This window comes from Spea bombifrons, chromosome 7 (assembly GCF_027358695.1).
Source record: "Spea bombifrons isolate aSpeBom1 chromosome 7, aSpeBom1.2.pri, whole genome shotgun sequence".
NCBI lineage: Eukaryota > Metazoa > Chordata > Amphibia > Anura > Pelobatidae > Spea > Spea bombifrons.
This window is the reverse complement of record NC_071093.1, coordinates 36,246,579-36,267,648: the sequence shown is the minus strand read 5'-3', so window position 1 is coordinate 36,267,648 and position 21,070 is coordinate 36,246,579. Positions and strand designations below refer to the sequence as shown.

General features: G+C 39.3%; 1 protein-coding gene across 2 annotated transcripts in view; it reads right to left on the bottom strand.

Annotated features, from left to right (window-relative positions):
- Window positions 1-7,560: 7,560 nt before the first annotated feature.
- Window positions 7,561-21,070, bottom strand: part of ABCC1 (ATP binding cassette subfamily C member 1) — a 40,114-nt gene continuing 26,604 nt past the window's right edge. The window contains exons 14-32 of one of the 2 annotated variants that reach the window (XM_053471213.1): window positions 20,740-20,827; window positions 20,148-20,217; window positions 19,541-19,667; window positions 18,531-18,707; window positions 17,731-17,898; window positions 17,152-17,326; window positions 16,828-16,854; window positions 15,812-15,890; window positions 15,361-15,487; window positions 14,690-14,897; window positions 13,776-14,086; window positions 13,135-13,334; window positions 12,886-13,012; window positions 11,125-11,226; window positions 9,821-9,967; window positions 9,072-9,230; window positions 8,690-8,856; window positions 8,209-8,403; window positions 7,561-8,091 (exon numbers count right to left, since the gene is read on the bottom strand). In XM_053471213.1, the coding sequence (XP_053327188.1) occupies window positions 7,983-8,091; window positions 8,209-8,403; window positions 8,690-8,856; window positions 9,072-9,230; window positions 9,821-9,967; window positions 11,125-11,226; window positions 12,886-13,012; window positions 13,135-13,334; window positions 13,776-14,086; window positions 14,690-14,897; window positions 15,361-15,487; window positions 15,812-15,890; window positions 16,828-16,854; window positions 17,152-17,326; window positions 17,731-17,898; window positions 18,531-18,707; window positions 19,541-19,667; window positions 20,148-20,217; window positions 20,740-20,827 (2,763 nt within the window). In that variant the 3' untranslated portion in view covers window positions 7,561-7,982. The remainder of the gene's footprint in view (window positions 8,092-8,208; window positions 8,404-8,689; window positions 8,857-9,071; window positions 9,231-9,820; window positions 9,968-11,124; window positions 11,227-12,885; window positions 13,013-13,134; window positions 13,335-13,775; window positions 14,087-14,689; window positions 14,898-15,360; window positions 15,488-15,811; window positions 15,891-16,827; window positions 16,855-17,151; window positions 17,327-17,730; window positions 17,899-18,530; window positions 18,708-19,540; window positions 19,668-20,147; window positions 20,218-20,739; window positions 20,828-21,070) is intronic. The other variant, XM_053471214.1, reaches the window with a different exon arrangement.

Genomic DNA, 21,070 nt, shown 5'->3' with positions numbered 1-21,070 from the left:
AAATTTTGAAGCAACAATAAAGCAGAGACATTTTTATCCCCACCAGCATGTGGAAGGCGGTGTGTGTGAAACCCGATCCCAGGACAAGGTACCGAGGAAAGAAGTACATTTGTGACAATATGTATATGACATTATACAGAGTTATGTTTTTTGGGGTCTTGTCCGCTCAAATGTGGGTCTTGGCATAGAAATACTGTGCATTGCAGCATTGTGTTTAAACCGTGTAATGCTGGTACATGTGCTCCGGACCCTTGGTATCTGTACTGGGTAGCTTGGACCCCAATGCTGTAGGCCACGCAGCGCCGCCTAACTAACCGCTTTAGTCTCTCTCCCCTTTTGTACCGGGACACCTGGAGCCCAAGTTGGCATGTATGACACATGTGTGTCCTGGAGCCAAGGCTCGGTGCACCCTGAAGATGTTGCTGCTGATGATGCCTAATGCTTTGTGAGTTTATATAGAGGAATGTGGGGTTGTTTCCTGGCCAGTGTTATAAAGGTATTTTCTATATGTGTTACTCTTAAAAGGCAAACATGCGTGTTTTACCTACACTGTATTGTGTTAACTTTGTAGTGATTTATACTTCCTGTGCTGTGAGTTCAAAACTCCACAAAACAATTTTCAACCTTTTTTGTAAATAAAACCTGTTTTTTTTGTTTTTGTTTTTTTTTTCTAGCTGTAACTAATGGAGAACAGACTTACTACCTGGCGATGTACATGCAAATTGTGGCGTAATTGTCTATTTCAGCAAACTCTTCTGTGAATGCAAAAGATAACAAGCGGCAGCGTGATGCTGAACACAAGGAAAGAGAAGAGGAAACAAACCCCAAGGTAAGAGTTTACTTATTTAAGAAAAGTCTGCTGTCTGCACAGGTGTTAAGAATGATTGTTCCTTTTAAAGGGACCGACTTTTATTGACAATTTTAAGGCTAAATATGGGAACATTAGGATACCTGGTAGGTGCATTTAAGAGTCATATATCCATTAAGGATAAGTTGTTCGTATATTGGGTAACTATTATACTAGCCTGGATACTTGGCTTGGAAACCTAGCACATATCCTTAACGTTCACATGTGGTGGAGCAGATCGGTTTGTATTTTCTCTGCTGTTATTCCTATACAGTGAAACCCCTTGCATAAGGTATTTTGTGTTAGTGGATTATCACATCGCCCATGTTTTCCTGGACAAACATACTTTTTACGAATTGCTGACCAGCCCAGATAAAATGTATTTTTTCAGCATGTACACGTATCTTGCTCCAAAAAAAAAAAAGGCGGTTGTGAAATGGATATTCAAAAAGGGACTAAATGACCGTAATGAAATTTCCCAAAGTATTTACTTTGAAGGAAAACAATGTGTATATATAGCTTATGCAAGTAATTTAAATTGGAACCTTCTCAAGTGCCCCAAACGAGACATGAACCCCAGTAAAGCAGTCTCTGAAAATTACGTTTTGTAATTCACATTCTACTATTCCCAAAACACAACAAACCACCTACAGGTGTGTTTATTTCCCCAAAATGCTTTTATTCATTTTATTTTTTTTTCCAGATTTGATTCAGGTTAAATTATGTAGATTTATGGGTACAGTAAATCAAAAATTATGGTTTAATTAATACAATATTGTTCATGAAGGGGTTAATGTTTCAACCATCCCAGATGTGCAAAGTAAAACGCATGTAACATATCTGCCCCAAAACAGGCTTGTCATCAGAAGGGAAATATCACAGCATAATTACTTAAATATATATTATGTTTTTTTCATGTATTGTAATTATCAGAACGGAAGGCATGTGATCATTTATTGGGACAACATTCCACATCCCCCCACATAGCATGTATCAATCAAATTCCATTTCTAGAGTTTGGGCCTGAATCCATTTTCTGTAGAAAATCTCTCTTCCCCTATTATTACAGGGGGTGGTGAAGGTACCTCAGAGAGGGCACCTATTAGGCTTGGTGCTAATCCTCGGGTAGCGGTGTTGATATTCATTGTGAAATATTTTGTATTTCATGTCTAAATGAATTTTGAAAGCAGCTAACACTTTTTTCTTTGATATTTTTATGACCAATACTGTAATCTTTATGGCATTTTACATACAATAAAGTACTTTGGATCATTAACTGAAAAATAGCCTGTGATTTGTTATAAGGAAATTCAAATGATTTAAAAACACACGAGCAGAAGAAACATAAGGGAAAACAAACCCATAACCAGGTACACGTCTTTATAAAAGGTTTGTGCTCCTCAGGTTGGCCGCCGGCTCCTGAAGTCTCTTGTGTTTTAAGCAATTACTGAGTAGCAATGAGAAATATGTTTGTTATATTCATCGATGGTGAAATTGTTATTAGGCCATTAAGGTCTAGTAAAGACCCTCATGTGGAAGCTGTACAAATGGAGGCCTCACTTTGTTAAGCTCTGGCCCTTGAGACTTCCTAATTAGAAGACAGCTAATTGCATGCTCGTTATCTGGTTGGGGGCTCCTGACAAAAAACCTACATGTAGTCCTGGAGGAGTTTCTGCCTGCAAAATTGGAGATACCCAAAATACTAAGTAAACAAATTAAAATTATCAATTTGATCATTTTTTCAAATTACTGTTTCTTTGTAATAGTCATAAATGACTTGGTGACATTTGGGTGGCAAAGATGCCAGAGGCAGGCTGCTTTGGGGGCAAAGATGTCAAGTCCTATGCTTCCAATCTGAGTGCTAGGCTGGTCTGGGTGCCAGGTTTGATTTGATACTAAAGGGGGGAGGGGCTGGCCGGGTGGCATAAATACACAATGTGGGGCTGGCTGGGGGAAATACGCAAGGGTGTGGGGGGTATTAATTCACAAGCGGGTTCTATCTGGGGCATCACATAAATCAATACTAAAGGGGGACTATCTGGAGGGATAAATATAATGTGGAGCTGGCTTGGGGCATAAATACACAATGGGGGCTCGCTGGAGTGCACAAATATACGTGGGGGCTGGAGCTATCAATACACAAGGAGGGCAGCTGGGGTCATCACATAAATCAATACCAAAGGGAGGGGCAGACTTGGTGCATAAATACACCTAGTGCTGGCTGGGGGAAATGCAAAGGGGGCAAAAAACACGAGTAATAAGGAGATCTCTACCTACCGGAATGCGTTATCCATAAAGACATGGTTGATAAGTTTGGCACGAAGGAACTTGACCAGCCCCACAATGCCCTGGCATTAACCCCCTTAAACACCTTTTGCATAAATTAGAATGTCAATTGCAAGCCAGGACTTGTTTAACGTCAATGCTTCACCCTGCAGATGGTCTTGACTGAATGGGCATAAATTGCCACAGAAACGTGGAGGCTCCTATAGCTGCAAAGAGTGTTTCAGGCCAACTCAATATTAATGCCCATGGTTTTGGAATGGAATGGCCAACAAGCTCATGTAAGTGTGATGGTTTGATGTGCACATAGTTTAGGTCATATAATGTACATGAGGCTTACTTGTTCCACTTTATAAATAAGTCACACAGTTCAGGACCTTGCAGCCAATGCACCTTACATCACAGCATTTATCACATTTTATGGAAACTGTTCGTATGTTTGTAAAAATATGCTTTACTTTACCTTTATGGGTTTGTCTGGAAAACGTACAGAGGTAGCAGTACGTTTTCCAGATGTGTCGGTGATCATTTGATTAGATCAGTGCGCAGTTATGTGATTAGTAGACTTGCGCATTTGTTGTTACACTAATGTATTTTTGTGCCGAAATGAGCAAATGCAACATTGGACGAATGAGACAAAACAAATGCGAGCAATACAAAATTTTTCGTCCATTCGTTAGTCATCTCGGCCACCATTTTAACTATACTGAGAGGAGGAGAAACTCACCATTTGAATTCAACTTCTTCTAAGCCTTTATTCATTGTTTCCAACCCAGATGGTGAGTCAATGAAGTGTTCCTTCTTTTTATACTACAAGGCATCTGGCTTTGGCTTTCACCAACCCATCAAGGATAATTTTTTTGGCATCTGTCGTCTATGGTCTCTCCATCTCCCCCTCCAAAAAGCTATGCACCAACAATTAGGACTCTCTTTAAATCATGTCTTTACCATATAATAAAACACACAGAGACATTCTTTTTCCCAATATTCTTTTAAGTTCTTTACAAATACCAATAATTCCAACATTGTGTTTACAAAAAACAATTGCCAAAGAAAATAGCATTCTGTAAGAGATTAAAGAATATTATAATTTACCAAAAAAATAAATAGTTTTAAACCTAATAGATTTGTCACTATGCGAGGTAATATATGCCACCAGAATTCCAAAACCTAAATAAAAAAAAAAGAAAGGTGCCAAATCAACTGAATTTAATCAGAACTGGCACAGTTTTCACAATCCACCTTATTTGACCTTTTCAACAGAAAAATAAAAGCTGGCAATTTGATTCATGCTGAAACATACCAGGCATGGACCAAAGGGGCTTTCCAGCTGTAACAAGTGTACAAAAAAAGTCATTTTATTTAAATTAGATAATCAGCTACATTTCTAAGCATGTCATTATAAATGTATCTTACATAGCAAAATTACCAAACTGGTCACAAGCCACGCTCATACAATTTGGGATTTTTCTGAGCTTTACGAACCAGCTAGATCCCTTATCTAGAAATTAAAGCGAAGAAACCCGGCCAGCACGCATCGATACCCTGGGTTGCTCATTTATACAATGCTCACAAGATGAATTTAACATCTTAAAGAAACATTCACTGGAATATGAATTATATATAGAATGCATACTGGTCTACATGACCTACAGTGTACCTTTACAAAGGTACAGCAATGGGACCTCAAAAACAGCTCTTTTATTCTTGTATAGATCATTATTTTGGAGTGTGCCAGAAAAGAATGCGTGTTTTTAAATGTTATTATTCATTAACAGCGGGAAAGGCAAAGGCCGCCCCTCCTGTTACAAACTGAAAAGGTAGTTAACAGTGCATCTCTATGTGAGCAATTACTGGTTAATGCAGAAGTGTTACCTGGCACCGCGCGATATCTTGTTAAAGCAATTGTATAATATTGAAAGAGTCATTTTATGACCAATAAAGCACCAGCACAGGAAAAGAATCCTACAGGGGTGTCCAACTCTAAGTATCCCCCAGAAATGGCAGGTTTCATGGCAGTAGAGTTTCGATATAAACTACTAGTCCAATCTTTACAAATATAAACGAGCTGGACTAATGCTTTATGAGATCTGGCAGTCCTTAACAGTCCGTAAGATATTTCCATTTTGTTTCTGTGAAATGAAACATGTTCCAGTACCCTGGCGTCTCTCTCAAAGAAAATTCTGGATTGCATATTAATAGATGATCAATCATCTGACAATTAAAAAGGTCAAATCTCCAGGGGGCCAAAATGGACAGATACCAATTATATTTACCTAAAAAAAATGACTCCCAAAGCCACTGACAAGTTTCACGATCTTTGGCATCCTAAATGGGAATCGGATGAAGTTCTCTAGGAATAAATACTAAATTTGTATTCTCACCCACCGTTGTGGTAGCAAAGAAGGACATTATGGGCCTGTATATTGGGGTTTTGGCACATGTACATCAACCACTGAGACGTTGGCCGACTATTGTGCTTTGGAATAAAGTCAGAAAAAAAACCCTGTTTATTCATCTCTCCGTATTAACTGCATATAATGAACAGCTACGCCAGTAAGGTTTCTTTCACAATGACGCCCTATTGAAGCTTATTTCCCCTCATCTCAATGCTTAGTGAATCGATGCCCGTGCGGCTCCCAAGGACCAGACTGGCTTGTGCTTAAGCACCTGAAGGAGCCTGGAGTTCACTTGCCAGATCATTGTGAAGTATGCCATGTTTATTTTTTGATACATTAAGTGTCTATTATATACGAGAATAGAATTCTAATAGAAACAATTAGATATATAAATATAAACATACAAACATAAATACATAGAGTGCTGCAGATTTCTAGATAAAGCGCTGTCTTCCGGATACTCATCCTGCAGCAGTATCCCTTTGATTAATGGTCCGAAAATAAGAGCTCCACAGTCTAAGTGTGCTGGTGCCTTGAAATAAGTTCTGAAAATATATAGGCATTTAAACATTTTCCAGTACAAAAGTGCAACGCTACTTGGTAGCAAAGGGAAGAACCTCTGAGCGCCGGGTGTCAAGATAAAAAGGACCCATTACGGCCGAGTAGAGATCTGAGCTGTAAGAGTTAACGGGACGCACCAAATGTCACGCTTAGTACATTCATTGTCTTAAAGATATTGTATTCGCTTTCTTCGCCTTCACCTGATAATACTATTCTGCAGTATGGATTTATCGAACACACCGATTTCTAGAAGTATTAGAACCTGATGTAGTGAATAGTCAGGTTTGCACCATTAAAGCTTGAACGATTTAAAACTCCGCACAAAAGGTTAACATTCAATTTGAGATGAAAAAGCTAATTTAGGACAGCAGACTGAAATCGGGTTTTCTTTCTTTCAACATGACTGACATTAAATTAACGCCTATTATCTAGGTAGAAAAAAAGCAATATGAGAATAGCATGGCAGATAACACTGCTGGAGAACCTAACACAAATCTAACGAAATCTAAATCTAACAAAAAGTGAAAGATATTTTCTCTAAGTTCCTGAGGATTACGACAAATGTGGGTGTCAGGATCACAAGAAAAAAAAAGTTTCCAGCAAGAATACTTAATGCAAAACAGTACATTGTCTCTATGCCTGTTGTTGTTTAAGTCAGCCCTTGTATGGAAAATGAAGTATTGCTTGATAGGAACAGAAAGAAAACGATTTAATGGAAGAGCTTAAAGAACTTGTGTTATGGTACAGAGTATGTCAAGTGCCATAATGTCTCCGGGACTTTTAAGGGCTTTGGACGTATATTTAAATATATCCATCAGGTCAGATCCATGCTTTGTTGTAGCCGGGATTCTAGCCTTTCGAATGACTGCCATATGTATTATTAATATATATTATATTTAATAATATATATTTAATATATATTTTGTTCTATCATGTTTTTCTCAAAGCTAAATATATAAAACGTATTTAGTTATAGGCAATTTTCACATCCCTACAAGAACGTGCTGAACTTGCAAGGTATTAGTTACTCGTGTTGACTCCCCAGCAGGTTTGGCAAGATACATTTCTTGGCACTCCACACCAAGAAGTGAAATGTGCAAATACAAAAGGCTTCCTTGGATAATAGCTTGTATATCAGCACACGTGCTCATTTCCCTTAATATATTCAATACAAAGTTGCGATGGTTTTTGCCCGGAGCACAAATCATTTTAGAGAATGGGTTAGAGTAGAATGTAGCTTAGACAAGAGGATGACATTTGAGCAAGTCAGCTTGAAATGCCTTTCAGTTGTTACTTTTTACTCCATAAAGGAGATCTCTGCACACTACAATAGCTTCCCCGGCTAGATTTAAGATTAAATTAACTGCAGAAGTAAAAATGAAAAACGCTAACCATTGCTGCATAGTTTGATGTGTGCCTGGTTCATAAAAGGCGAAACACTAAATATAAATAATCAAGTGCTATGGTATATGTTCTAGCAATTCAGCCTTTAGCTTATTTAAATAACCTGACAATATACAAGTAGATGCATCACATAAACTGCGGACAATCATCCGGCTCTGGTCATGGCTGATAAAAACCAACTAGAACCCCTGATTTGGTTCCATCTTTAAATGCCACCATATAGCAACGTACATTCGAAATCAACATACAAGCATAAATTAGAACTTTATGCAACAGCAACAAGTCATATGTTTTTTAGGTGACTGCCAATCTCGGCAGCCTAATGTCAAGTCAGCAAAATATCAAACCTACAAGAAAGAAAATGGTTCTGCGTATCTGGATCTGGTAGTGAAGTGTAGTTTGATCATGAACGCGGTCCGGCAAAGCGGCTGTCCAGCAAGATGTCTTCTTGGGAAAGTGCATTCCTTGAAATAACAGCAGCTGGAATCTCAAACTAAGCCAGAATCTTTTGCCATGTTATAGAAAATGCCTTTCTTCTGAAGGAGGCTGTTTGGAGAATCAAATTCTACAATCTGACCTTTATCCAGGACAATCACCCTACAAGAGAAAATTCCAATCAGTAAATGACGTATTGTAGATTGCTCAGGGCATACAATATTCAGATTTTAGAACTGCGAAAAATGACCATTTAATATAAAATTATAGTCTTTATACCTAGTGTAATCCATGATGGTGTTTAGGCGGTGAGCGATTGTTATAACTGTGCAGTCTTCAAATTCTTTTCTGATGGTTGACTGGATGAGACCGTCGGTCTCCAAGTCTACGGCCGCCGTGGCTTCATCCAACACAAGGATTTTTGTCTTGCGAAGCAGCGCTCGAGCCAAGCACACCAGCTGCCTCTGGCCAATGCTGTCAAACGATGGACACGTTAGCATATTTCACGTGTAGTAAGGCATATAATAAATATGGTGAAAGCAATTGTTTAAATATATCCGTGGGTGCTGGCGTGTCTGTTCCCCACAAAGACTAGAGCTGAACACCCCTGTAGACAGACCGGTGAATTCCCAGGAGAGTTTAACTTGTGATGTTATTTTAAAAGCAGACTAGAGCTTAAACACATACAAAAGGCTAATTTACAGCTGGCTACAAACATGTTGTTATATTAGTATTAAAAAATATTTGTGGGACACCAGACCTGAGGTTTTCTCCTCCTTCTGCACACTCGTGATTGAGCTTGTCAGGGAGACCAGAGACAAAGTTCTTTAGGTGGGCGAGTTCTAATGCAGACCAGATCTCTTCATCGGTGTACTTCTCAAAGGGGTCAAGATTCATCCGCAGGGAACCAGAAAACAAAACCGGATCCTAAAGGAGGGCTTAATATTAGAAGAGAGAACAATCTGCTTGTCCCAAGCAGGACGCACTGTACGACAGCCCAGAAAAGTGGCTTGTGTCGTATGAGAGATAAACACGGCTCCTACACCGTTCTCGGCGATGCTTCAGAAATCTAACATCTTGAATGAAAATTAATCAGAAAGGAACGAACTACAAAATTAAAAAAACAAAAAAAAAAAACATACCTGCGGGATAATTGTAATCTTAAAACGGAGGTCATGAAGCCCAATATCGGCAATGTTATATCCATCTATTACAATCTCTCCTCCAGCCGATTCATTAATGCGAAACAATCCAAGTGTGAGAGATGATTTGCCGGCTCCAGTTCTGCCGACAATTCCGACCTTCACGGAAGAGAAAAATATTTAAAATAAAACATTTTCCTATAACCTGTATATTAGAAGCTCATTTATGATAAAAATGATATGCATTCATTCTCTATACCGTACAATATACAAGAATATACATTCTATGAATAGTTACTTGTACGCTGGAGAACCACAGCCATACTTGTTTGCCAGATAACAACCCTGGAAAAGGGCAAGATAAACTGTACTACATATTCTGAAGGTGAAAACGTCAATTAAAATATGTTTAAAACTAAGGTAATAAAAACATTTAGGTTTTACTTTACCGAGAGGGTGGTAGATAAAAGGAACAGCCTCCCATCAGAAGTGGTAGAGGCTAATACCGTGAGGGAATTTAAACATGCATGAGATGGGCATAACGCGTTCCTAAATCTAATATAAGATCAGGGGCTGATTAAGGTCTGATTCTGGAAGAATTACATTTATATGTGCGGCAATAAAGTAATATACTGGCAGCTTTAACCGCCTGCCAGTGATTAACATACACGGCATAAGATCTAACTGGTGCATTTAATGTATTTCACAAGTATCATCACGCTTCGATGCGGTCTGGGGTTTTAGTTTACCTTCTCTCCTCCGTGTATAGTAGCATTGATGTTTTTGAGTGCAAGGTCCAGATCTTCGCGGTAACGCAAGCAGAAGTTTCTAAACTCTATTTTTCCTTCTTTAGGCCAGCTGTTTTCAGGCGCTGCCTGCTGAATGGTCCAAGGAGCCTAAAGAGAATTACAAATTGAGAATTAAGACCTTCCTTAGTACATAGAAATTCAAATCTTACATACAGGTGTTCAAAAGGTCCGAAATCATGCATGTTAACATGAGATTGCATCGGTTTAGATACACATTTGGGTTATCCTATTATGGCTCATGCATCCCGATCACATTTCTCTACTGCCCTGTTCTAGTGCAGGCATGATCATTTTTTATAGCATGCACCGGCACACCGTCACACACAGGTTTTCAGCATACTCCAAGTTGCTCTGAAACAGTAATCCACAGAGAGACCAACAACTTATTATACAGCCCCTTTTCACATATTTTTACATTTTTATAGCAATTCAATATAAAAGAGTAAAATGTAGGCCTGTACCAGGCAGCACTTCTAGGCTCGCATGGTCTTTCTATGGGGTCTGCCAGCTTTTGTCGGAAAGGACTTCCAATACAGTCCGAGTCACCAGGATAGCCTGTATCGGCCCAGGGTGTGCATTTGCCTTTAAGTTCTCATATAACAATTACAGAACTGTTCCCATAGGACAGGGGCGTCCAACCTGTGGCCCTCCAGCTGCTGCAGGACTACATCTCCCATAATGCTCTTTCAGCTAAGGGGCTGGCTGAGGAGGATGGGAGATGTAGTCCTACAGCAGCTGGAGGGCCGAAGGTTGGACGCCCCTGCCATAGGAGGTTGCTTTAAGAGGATTTATTGCCTAAGACAAGTCTATAGCACGAGTAGACGATATAAGAATCTGCTCTTTGTGCCAACAATTGCAGGCAAATCTATACATCAAAAGACAACAGGAAGAAGTAAAGGGTTAATCAGAAAACTCAACCTTACGTCACTTTCAAAACACCATTTTGGTGGCTTGTGTGCCAGAAGCGATTTCAGAACCATATAATTCCATAACCAAATGGAGGAATCCCAAACAAGGAGGAGGATGAGGAAATCCACCATAACTTGTTAATGCCAGAGGGGAGTGTAATTTATTGCACGGTATTGACACTCAAATTATCACCCGACAGCATGAGCAAACTCCTAGAGAATGAAAAAGGGATTCCCTATAGAGTGGAGAGGGTAATGCCGAGCAGACAAAAGCCCAGGTTTGTGGTGGAATCATTACAGGAATCGGAATGCCACGTAGTAATAACCGACACTTACTTCTTGCTCCAGGTCAGAATACTCCTTTACTCTCTCCACTGCAACAATATTGGTTTCCAGTTCTGAAGACATCCGGACCAGCCAGTTGAGGTACGTAGTGACCTGGGAGATAAAGATTGGCACACACTGTTAGCAAGTACATACGTCTGAATGATCAGTTATATCCTAGAATATATTACTTTTAACAGGAAGACATAAGGCAAGAGGCCGTGCTGGCCCCAGACGCGGGAGCAGGAGAAGCGAGACACTACTGTCATGAGGAGGCAAAGTTGGACCTCAATTGATTTTACAGCTCCTGGGTCCACAAAAACCAGGATTGTAGAGATTTATAGGCAGATAAGAAATCTGTAGGTTGATCATGTATGCTAAACCATAAAATGTTAGATGGGGGGGAGTGACAGACCCACTTTAGCTTAATTCCAACTGGTTTTAAAGCTAAAGTTTTAGTGCATGCAACCTGGAAACCTACACGGCCACCACATCAGGAAATATGATGGATATATATCTTATAATATATTCTGAGATGCATTACTTTATAAGGATTTCATGCATAATTTGGACTCTGCATTCAGGATGCGAGTCTAATTGGAATGTGCTGTTTTTGTAAATGGATGTCTATTTAGAAGAACAGGATTATAGCTTTATAAAGCAGACCCTGCCAGGGTAGACATCGCACACATTCTTCACTACAGCTAAAAACAGCCTTGTGTATAAACAGTGTAACCAAAAGAGTTTTGCAGGGAAAGTTGTGGATTATGAACATGACGTGAAAAGGATTTTAGATGACAATCCGCAGCGCCTCCGTTCAAACGGCTTCTGTATACATCTGCAGGCAGAAATAGTAGCAAGAAGGGGCTTCACGATTTGGAAACTCTGCTGAATGACTGGGAGCGAATTATAAAACGGTTTAAGATGATATCACAAGAAGAGTCTTATTCCTTGTTTCTTATATAAAGGAGTATTTCTCTAGCAATAGGCCAAATAGGTCATAATTAATTGTGTGAATTATATATTGAATGAATAAATGCCAAACAGAACACAGACGGTTTACGTGTGGATGAGGCTAATTGGTTTGTTAAATAACAGATATTACAACAGCTGCTTAAAACACTCCAGTAACTTTGCTTTTCTTGCACAATTTGTGTAACCGGCAGGCATCTTTGGTACTTGTAATCATTCCAAATAGTCGCGGCAAGGAATTCTGATTTATTTGTACTAGAGCTACACAAACCGTAACAATATTTGCAAATGCTTGGGGGGGGGGGGACGCAGAATCTCTCTAAATACACGTGTACCTTTCTACACCCGGCAGACAGATGCCCTGCAGGCGATGTGTTCAGCCGAACACACCTTCCTGCGCATTATATGCTCACATCCAGCCAGCTGTGGTGAATGCTGCATCCATAGGTCTGCTCGGCCCCCAGTGAGCATGCGTGGAAAGGCCTTCCATGATTTCAATGGGATCGCTTTCCTGGACGCGGATCAGTGGCTAAAACAGCTGGCTGGTGGAGAAAAAGGTGCAGACGCTGCAGATGGAACGCACCTTCTGAGGCAGGTAAGAGTACTTTAGTACTCTAGTAAGTAAGCATTCTTCTATAGTGGGGGTGTCACTATAGACTGATACTCTCCCTTTAATATTTTTTTTTTCCTGGTTAAGGAATGTTAAATTACCAAACCACATAATACATTTAGCAAGGATGTAAAAAAGTTTACTACAAAAAAAAAAACTGATCAAACATAAAGGTGGTGTAGTGAGCTTACCTGCAGAGCATAGGAGATGGAGAGGCCAACCAATCCAGGGCTCAGCGTATACCTGGAGATCACAGCGAATAAGGAGGCGAAGAGCACTATGCAGTTCCCGACAAACTCCAGTCTAATGGCCAACCACCTGGGAATAAACACATGGACAACCACACCAATGTCACTCGACGGCAAACAGCACACCCCTGAAACAGGATACTTTATACACAAGAAGAACAGAAGACGCAACACGCTTGTTCCGGAAGATACCTGTTTGAGACAATGCTGGGGTAGTAAGCTCTTTGATTCTCATCCACTCGCGAGTCACTGATCGTTATGAATTGTTTCTGTTCCCCGAATGCACGGATAACGCTGGCTCCTAGAAGAGTCTCATTGAAATGGGAATATACAGGGGAACGGCTCACGGACTCCAGTCGTTTCAGCTGCCGCGACGTAGCCACATAAAACCTCTAAAGTTAAAACAAAACAAAACAGGTCTATAAAATGATACATTTTATACAGCAAATCTGCAAAGTTTACTGTAGGCTAGCTACTAGATAAAATCACTCATTAAAAACATATCTACCAAGTGACCTCTTAACACTATGGATCAGCATTTCATAGCTAGTGCAGAAGTCAGGCAATAATTTGGTGGGTCAGATCAGTTCCAAAAATAACAAAAGAGCTAAGAACTGCAGACAAAAAGGTACCTTCCCTGTAATATATAAATTGCTTGTTTTAAACCCAAAAAGACATTACTTCAGTTTCTTTAGCATTAAGAGTAGCAGAATGTAGGATATTTGTAAAATGACAGTAAATGCGGCTTTTGCAGCAAATAAAGGTTCTGTATTTGAACGGAGTCTGCATTATTCAGTCATTTTATTAAATTATTCACAAGATTATTCTCTTACCTGTACAAAGAAGTAAATTAAGCCCAGTGGTGGGATAATGACAGCTACAATAGGCGTTGCGATGAGAATTACTACGCAAGCTCCGATAACATTGAATAAGGATCCCATGAACATCTTAATAATCTGAGGAATCATAGAATCAATGGTGTCTATCTCCTTTGAGAATCGATTCACCAGGTTCCCACTGGGAGTCCGCTCAAAAAAGCTCATGGGAAAGCGGAGGACATTATGTAGCAGGTCCATGTGGAGATACCGGGATGCAAGAATCCCTCCTAAAGACACGGTGGTGGAATATCCGAAAACAGCAATACCTGGAACATGGAGAAAATGATAAGAATGAACGGTTTGCGCAGATCACTCGCAATGAACACCCCAAGGAATGTCCCAAGACTGTTCTTGTGGGGGAAAGTGAGGTGACGACATTTTCCCCAGATAATTTTAATTTCCATATGTCACCGACAAGTAGATGTAAAGTGCCACCCTGGAGTATTAAGGGTATATGAAGATAATGAAGGTATAAAATTCCCAATTACTTAATTGCCTTCTGTGAAGTTGTAAAGCATTTAACACATTCCGATAAACGACATAAAAATTGTGTACGTTCACAATATATTGGGCAACGTGGGAATTCTGGTGCCACCCGTACACTGGGTGTAATTTACGCACTGGCCAGTGCTTACTGTACTTGAGTTATAAGGGATGCAATTATTTTATTGAATCAGCAAATGGTGTTGAACTTAGAACTTCAATAACACCAAATGAATCAACCGGTTTCCTGTAGTTACCAATTAGGATGTAATAATTATAAGTTATTTACGTGTTAAGTATAAAAGCCGAGATCAAGCATCGGTTTCGGTGGACATGTGATGCGCTATTATTGCAAATCATTAGAAAATAATTGTTTTTGGGCAAACCTTGTGACATTCCCAGTGCGCCGTAAACAGAGAGTCTCATTTTTGTGTTTTGTTGGGTTCCATTAATGACCTTGTCATCGGTCCACAGACTGAGCCAGTAATTGGAGGCCAATGAGGACATGTGGTTGCACAAAAACAGGATGATACTAATGAAAGAGAGGATGAGTCCAATAGCCTTCATGTATTCCCAGAACACTGTAAACTTGACCTGGTTAAAAAAAAAAAAAAAAAAAAAAAGTTTTAATCAGGCATTAGGATAAAACTCACAGAAAAGCATCATAAAAAGAAATAAGAAATGTATAAAAACTATACCCATCAAAAAATTAACCACTTCCACTAAGGCACAACTGATTATATATACGGAATGATCCAGACAAGCGCATATTCACTGAACCATCCAACTCCCTATCTTCACTGTGCATTACGAAGGGTCAGCCTTGAGAGATAGTCCACCATAATGCATAGTTCATGTACAGAGATTATTTATTTTAAAGACTACTTGCTGGTTTGACTATGCGTTGGGTATGAGGCTGGCCTGAATGCACCCCTCCCCTTGAGAGAAAAAAAACACATTCGAGACACAGAAAGCCATCAATAAAGTAAGAATGGTGTTCTGTTCCATTTAAAAAGGGGCAAAAGCCCCAAGTGTACAAATTTCGAGATAAACTCACGCTTCCGGTTTTTGCTTTGTCTGCTTCCGTCAGCTTCCAGTCTTCTTTCTCAGCTCCTGGCTTCTTCAAATCCGCCGTGCTGTTTTGATGAATACTCTTGCTTGTTTCTGAAGAAGTGCTGAGTTGTCTGTTCAAAACAAAAAAAACATTAAACATTCAAAGCCTTGCAAGAAAATATTGGTAATAAATTTAAAAAAGTGCGGCAATGATAATTAGGTAAAACTCAGGAGTTTAGAATTCTGTACAAACTAATCATTCTCTCGCTGCGCCTGAGCTAGCGCACAGGGAACATCTTCCATACAGGAACATTTCTTCCATTCTGACAGCGAATGGAAGAAAGTGTTAATATTGAAATGTAATTTATTGAACAGCAGCTTTATCCTATGTTCAGGCAGGGCAGGAACATGCATTGCTTACACCCCCGCAAAACATATGTTAATTTCTTATTCACCTCTGGAGGAGTTTCTCATTCCTCTCCCTAAATAGGATGCCATTTTCCAGATGCTTCTCTTCAGATGGACTTGGAGTTTCTATGCGGTGAAGGGAAGGCAAAACAAAAACAAAATTTGATTTAACCTTGTTGCATTCAGGATACCTACAATCAGCACTGTGCGTGTACATTAATTATATATATCACACATACACACACACATATATGTATTATTATTACCATGTACATCACCAATGCATTGTGAAATAACTATGCTTAATGAGGTTGTGTCTTCATGAATTCATTCATAAAAGGGGTTTTTCTTTTATTTGGCAAAAAATATAGAATCAGTTTAAAACCAACAAGGTTACATGACATGCCGCACAGAATACCTGCATTCTTACACTCCATGCTTGAGATAAACAAATGCATGCAGATACATTAACAAATACCTTGAAGATATAGCCTAGCCTATACATACGTCTATTATATCATAAACCTGATTTCCATAGAACTGATTTTCCCAGTTTTGGAAGAATGTATATTAAAGCAGTATAGTAGGGGTATAGTAGGGGTGTCAGGGGCATTAATCTGTCAGCAGTGCGAGTCTCCTGTGTGACTAGGCGTCTATAAAACATGCACCGATTAAACCACCTGCTCTGCAAGGATATCCCAGAAACATGTTCTGATGCGTTAACTCGAGAAACAAGATTGACAAACTTTTTAAAATAGTAGATTAAAAACGCCTTCTTCTCCGATCCCTGAAAGAAACGGCAGCCTCTAAGACGGTCAGTAACTTCAAACACTGTTGGTAGAGCGCTTTCCATAATATCAGTGTCCGGGCCAACTGCAACAAAATTGGTAACTAAACTGTTTGATAAAAACCCCCACTGGGCCCTTATCCATTTTAGCTCACATTCCTGAGCTTTTACCTTCACGCAGTCACGGGATACAAAAAATATTCATTTACTAACAGAAGAACATCCTAAAAACTACATGCATTAAAGTATCAGGCACCGACATGCGTTATCACAAACCTTCCTCTTCTTCAACCTCTGTACTGTCTGTGGTCATGGCAGCACAAAACAAAGAATCACAAATTAGGCGAGGACACATTTCTGCCCATGAAACGCACAAAACCAGTGATGTCTAAACTACGACAGGGTTCTGTACATTCAGCCTTTCCAAGCCCGTTATAAAGAAGACACATTAAATCAGATTCTAACTCTTAAGCTGTTGGTAGCCGAGGATCATTGGAGATCATAATTCAACAGCCAGACAGTTGGTTGCCAATAACTACGCGCTTGCAAGAATGTCCAGCCTGCATTCTGATCTTATAATACATGTCAAAACCGAATTACCTTCCTCCGTGTTTTGTTCGGCGTTGGCGTATGTACGGAGGAACTCTGCAAATGCTCCATCTTGTTTCAAAAGTTCTTGATAGGACCCGACTTCAGTAATTTTCCCTTCAACCATCACTATAATGGAGTCCATTTGTGGCAGATAACTCACACCATGGGTTACAAGAATTCGAGTCTGTTCATGAGAAGAAGGTGCGAAAATATTTGTAAATTGTAAGCCTGGGTCTACCAAAACATTTGGGTCTGACCGATATAACACACGACTGATCACACTAACCCTCAGCTCTGTATACATACATTTGCCACTCAACTACAATTAAGCAAGTGAAGCTGCCATAAAAACTAAAATAATAATAAAAATAATCAAATCTCCACGAAGAATTTCTATTTTAACACAACCGAAGTTACTGGTTTTTAAGAGGTAATCTTTCAATTTATATTCCATGTACGCATTCTGCAATATAAAACAATAGTAACAAATTCTACCTTTGGAAAGATGGCTGCCACTTATACCATCTGTCATTCTAAAATGAAAACCCAAGCCTTAAAGTTTTAAAAGTACATTAAACAGGGACTTACTTTATCCTTAAGAATCCCCTTAGGTCCAATAACATGATCAAAGATGTGTTTTCCAACATGAGCATCCACAGCAGACAAGGGGTCATCGAGCAAGTAGACATCACTGTTACAATAAACTGCACGGGCAAGGCTTACCCTCTGCTTCTGACCTCCAGATAGATTCACGCCCTTGGAAAACAAGAGAATACAGATTTACTTTTAGAACAATCTTTCTTCTATCATCAAGCCAAACAATGGTATCTGTTGGAACTGATTTAGCATCAAGAATTGATGTTTATCATATCGGGGCATTCGTTATAAAATGTCATGGAAAGTTATAACAAAACTGTTTTGCGAGTCTAGCTCGCAGGGCCGGAGCAAAGCATGTTTTTGCTTTTTAAGGTTGTTCCACTCTCAGCCGTCCAGCCCACTGGTGCTAAGCAGAGTACGTATTTCTGACAGTTCATGGATATAAAATGTTCTTATCGGCCGTTTCAAAGAGCAGTTACTGCGGAAGCTACAATCAGTACCCGCTGACGCTCCAGGAATCTCCAGCTATGGTTATGCGGCTCGAAGACTTGCTGGAGATTAAAGCATATTTTATTTTTAAACTCCGGCATGGCTTTCAAGCCCGTTCTGATTAATTTAACAATATTTAAAGAAAAGTTGACTTTCTGTAACGAGCGAGCATCGTCATACAGCTATAAGGGAGCAGAACAGTAACCTTTAGGACAGAAACGCGATGAACCGTTTTCACAACTAATTACAGAAAAACCCAGCATGTCCATGTATGATTTCCAGGCATATAGAAATATTCTAACCTTTTCTCCGATTTCTGTCCTGTCTCCAGAGGGCAGAATGTCTAAGTCAGGAAGAAGCGCGCACGCTTCTATTACTTTCTTGTACATTGACTCATTGCTCTCTTGTCCAAACAGGACATTATCCTTTAGCGATGCATTCTGTATCCAGGCTTGTTGGGGAACATAAGCCACAGACCCCTGTGAAATGAAAAGACCACAGTTTAGCACTGGGGTCCGCTCGTGATAATGCATTGCTGTCGTCATGTCCCCATTAACATTCAAAGCAATAATATTACTACACTGACAACAGAGAACCACAAAAAGTAATGGCGGAACACACTAGAATGCGTAGACACCGGCGTATCGGAAGGAGAAATGAAACATTTTTATTTTCCTGTTAAAAAATATTGAGTGGGAACGAAATAATAATTCAACTGATTGCCGGGGTGTTTGGAGTAAGCAGCGTACATAACTTTCTAAACCATTTGCGGATGCTTCCACCCTGTTTTTCAGGAAATCACCCTAAATATTCACGCTATTTCATCATCCTGTCGCAGTATGTCCGCGACGACAGATGTGATAAATCTAAATTACCACATTTAGAATCGACGTGAAGGACCCAATGAAAAGACATAGAAATCTAGAGTTTCAGCAAGTCTGCTATTTTTTCTCCGGCTGTAACAACTTCAAAATGTAATCCGTCGTTTGTCTTGTCTTCCATTCTGGATCGATACGCTTATATCTATCCTATGCATGTTTACATTCCCTCGGGGATTAGAACTGGAAGAGAGCAGATGTCTACGCTAAACAGAGAACGGCAGAAACCGAGAAGCTACGGCTTGCTGTCCATTAACTAGAAATGCAACCTCCAAGTATTTAGAAGCTGTAATAAAATCAATATTGGGGAATATTAATTCAGCATGGGGGAAAACATTGTACTAAAATATTCACAAAGTAATATGGAAAAGAAGAATTCTGAAGAAGAAGATTTAGCAGGTTTTCCAGAAATCCGAATGACTTTTCCAACATACCTTTAAAGTTACGTAGCCATCTTTCTTCTCCATTTCTCCCAGCAGAGCAGACAGGAGGGAAGATTTTCCACAGCCAACTTGGCCAACAACTGCAACCAAGGAGCCATCTGGGATAGCAACGTTAATTCTGCAGAATTGGTACAACATTCATTGGTAAAGTTTGCATAAAGAAAAAAAAATACAAAACAAAAATCATACAAAAAAGTACATTGAAAAAATGCATCGATATAAAAGACTCTCTATCTATCTATATCTCATATAACTTCATCATTATTGATTCAAAGATGTGAGACAGGCAGGGTTGAAGAATGGAGTACCTTTCTATGTGATGTTCATTTATTTTTTTATTGAATTTCAAAAAACATGATGTTTTGGGAAAAATTGAAAAATTACAGCTAGCTTTACACTATTTTATTTGAAACAGATTTACTTTCATATTACTGGCTAAATTGAACCATACATTGTGTATTTGCAAACCTCTCGATTGTTATTGTGGATCTCTGCACACAGAATTTTGGGCATTTGTTACTAGGAGTCATCATACCCCCAACAAAATAACAAAAAAATAAAACAATTTAAGGTATAAACATGTAATAAATAATCTTACTCTTTTAGTGAGGGAGGGTCATTCCTAGACCACGAGAATGTAGCATTCTTCATGTCAATACTGGCTCCAGCTAAGATGAGAGTTCACAGAAAGCAAAACCATTATTTTCAATATATGTAAGTGAATGAGCTGCACTCAATAAAAGTACATTAAAAATGTATATATCTTGGCCAGGTTACTGGTCCATTCTCACACGGATTATAGTCTTAATTTCAAACTCTGCCGTGGAGCTAAATCCATGTTTTAAGATTTCTCTCTAATCAATTTTGAGATGGGTACCATCGAGGGGTTAAATGTTCAATATCTGGGTGTGCGTATCTGCTCTGATTACGTCACACGCACAGACACAACTGCTCACACTTGATAAGCAATGCTACAATCAGAGCAGATACGCACACCCAGATATTGAACATTTAACCCCTCGATGGTACCCATCTCAAAATTGATTAGAGAGAAATCTTAAAACATGGATTTAGCTCCACGGCAGAGCTTGAAGTTCCTGCTCTAGATGTACCTGGACAAGCAAAATGGTGCAAGCAGTCTTAAAGGAAGAACTTTGTTTTAGGCAAAAAATAACAAAAAAAAACCTTACAATTTTTCAGAGGCTCTCGAACGATGCTTTCAGGCTCAAGTTCTTCATGAGATAAGAATACTCTCAGACGCTTTAAAGATACACTTGCCTATGATAAAGAAAATATATATATATGTACACACACCAGATGAATTCAGAACACCAAAGTTTTGTAATCACCAAAAGTTAGGAACAATTATTTTACATTAAATTATAGTCTACAGTAAACTGTGTAAAATACAGAATTTTCCTCTTTTGGAGAAGAGTGAACTACATAAAGTTTCGAGGGGCACTCCAGTCATCATACGCACTTTAATGCAGAGGATAGCTTGGTGGTGCCTTTGAATTTCTC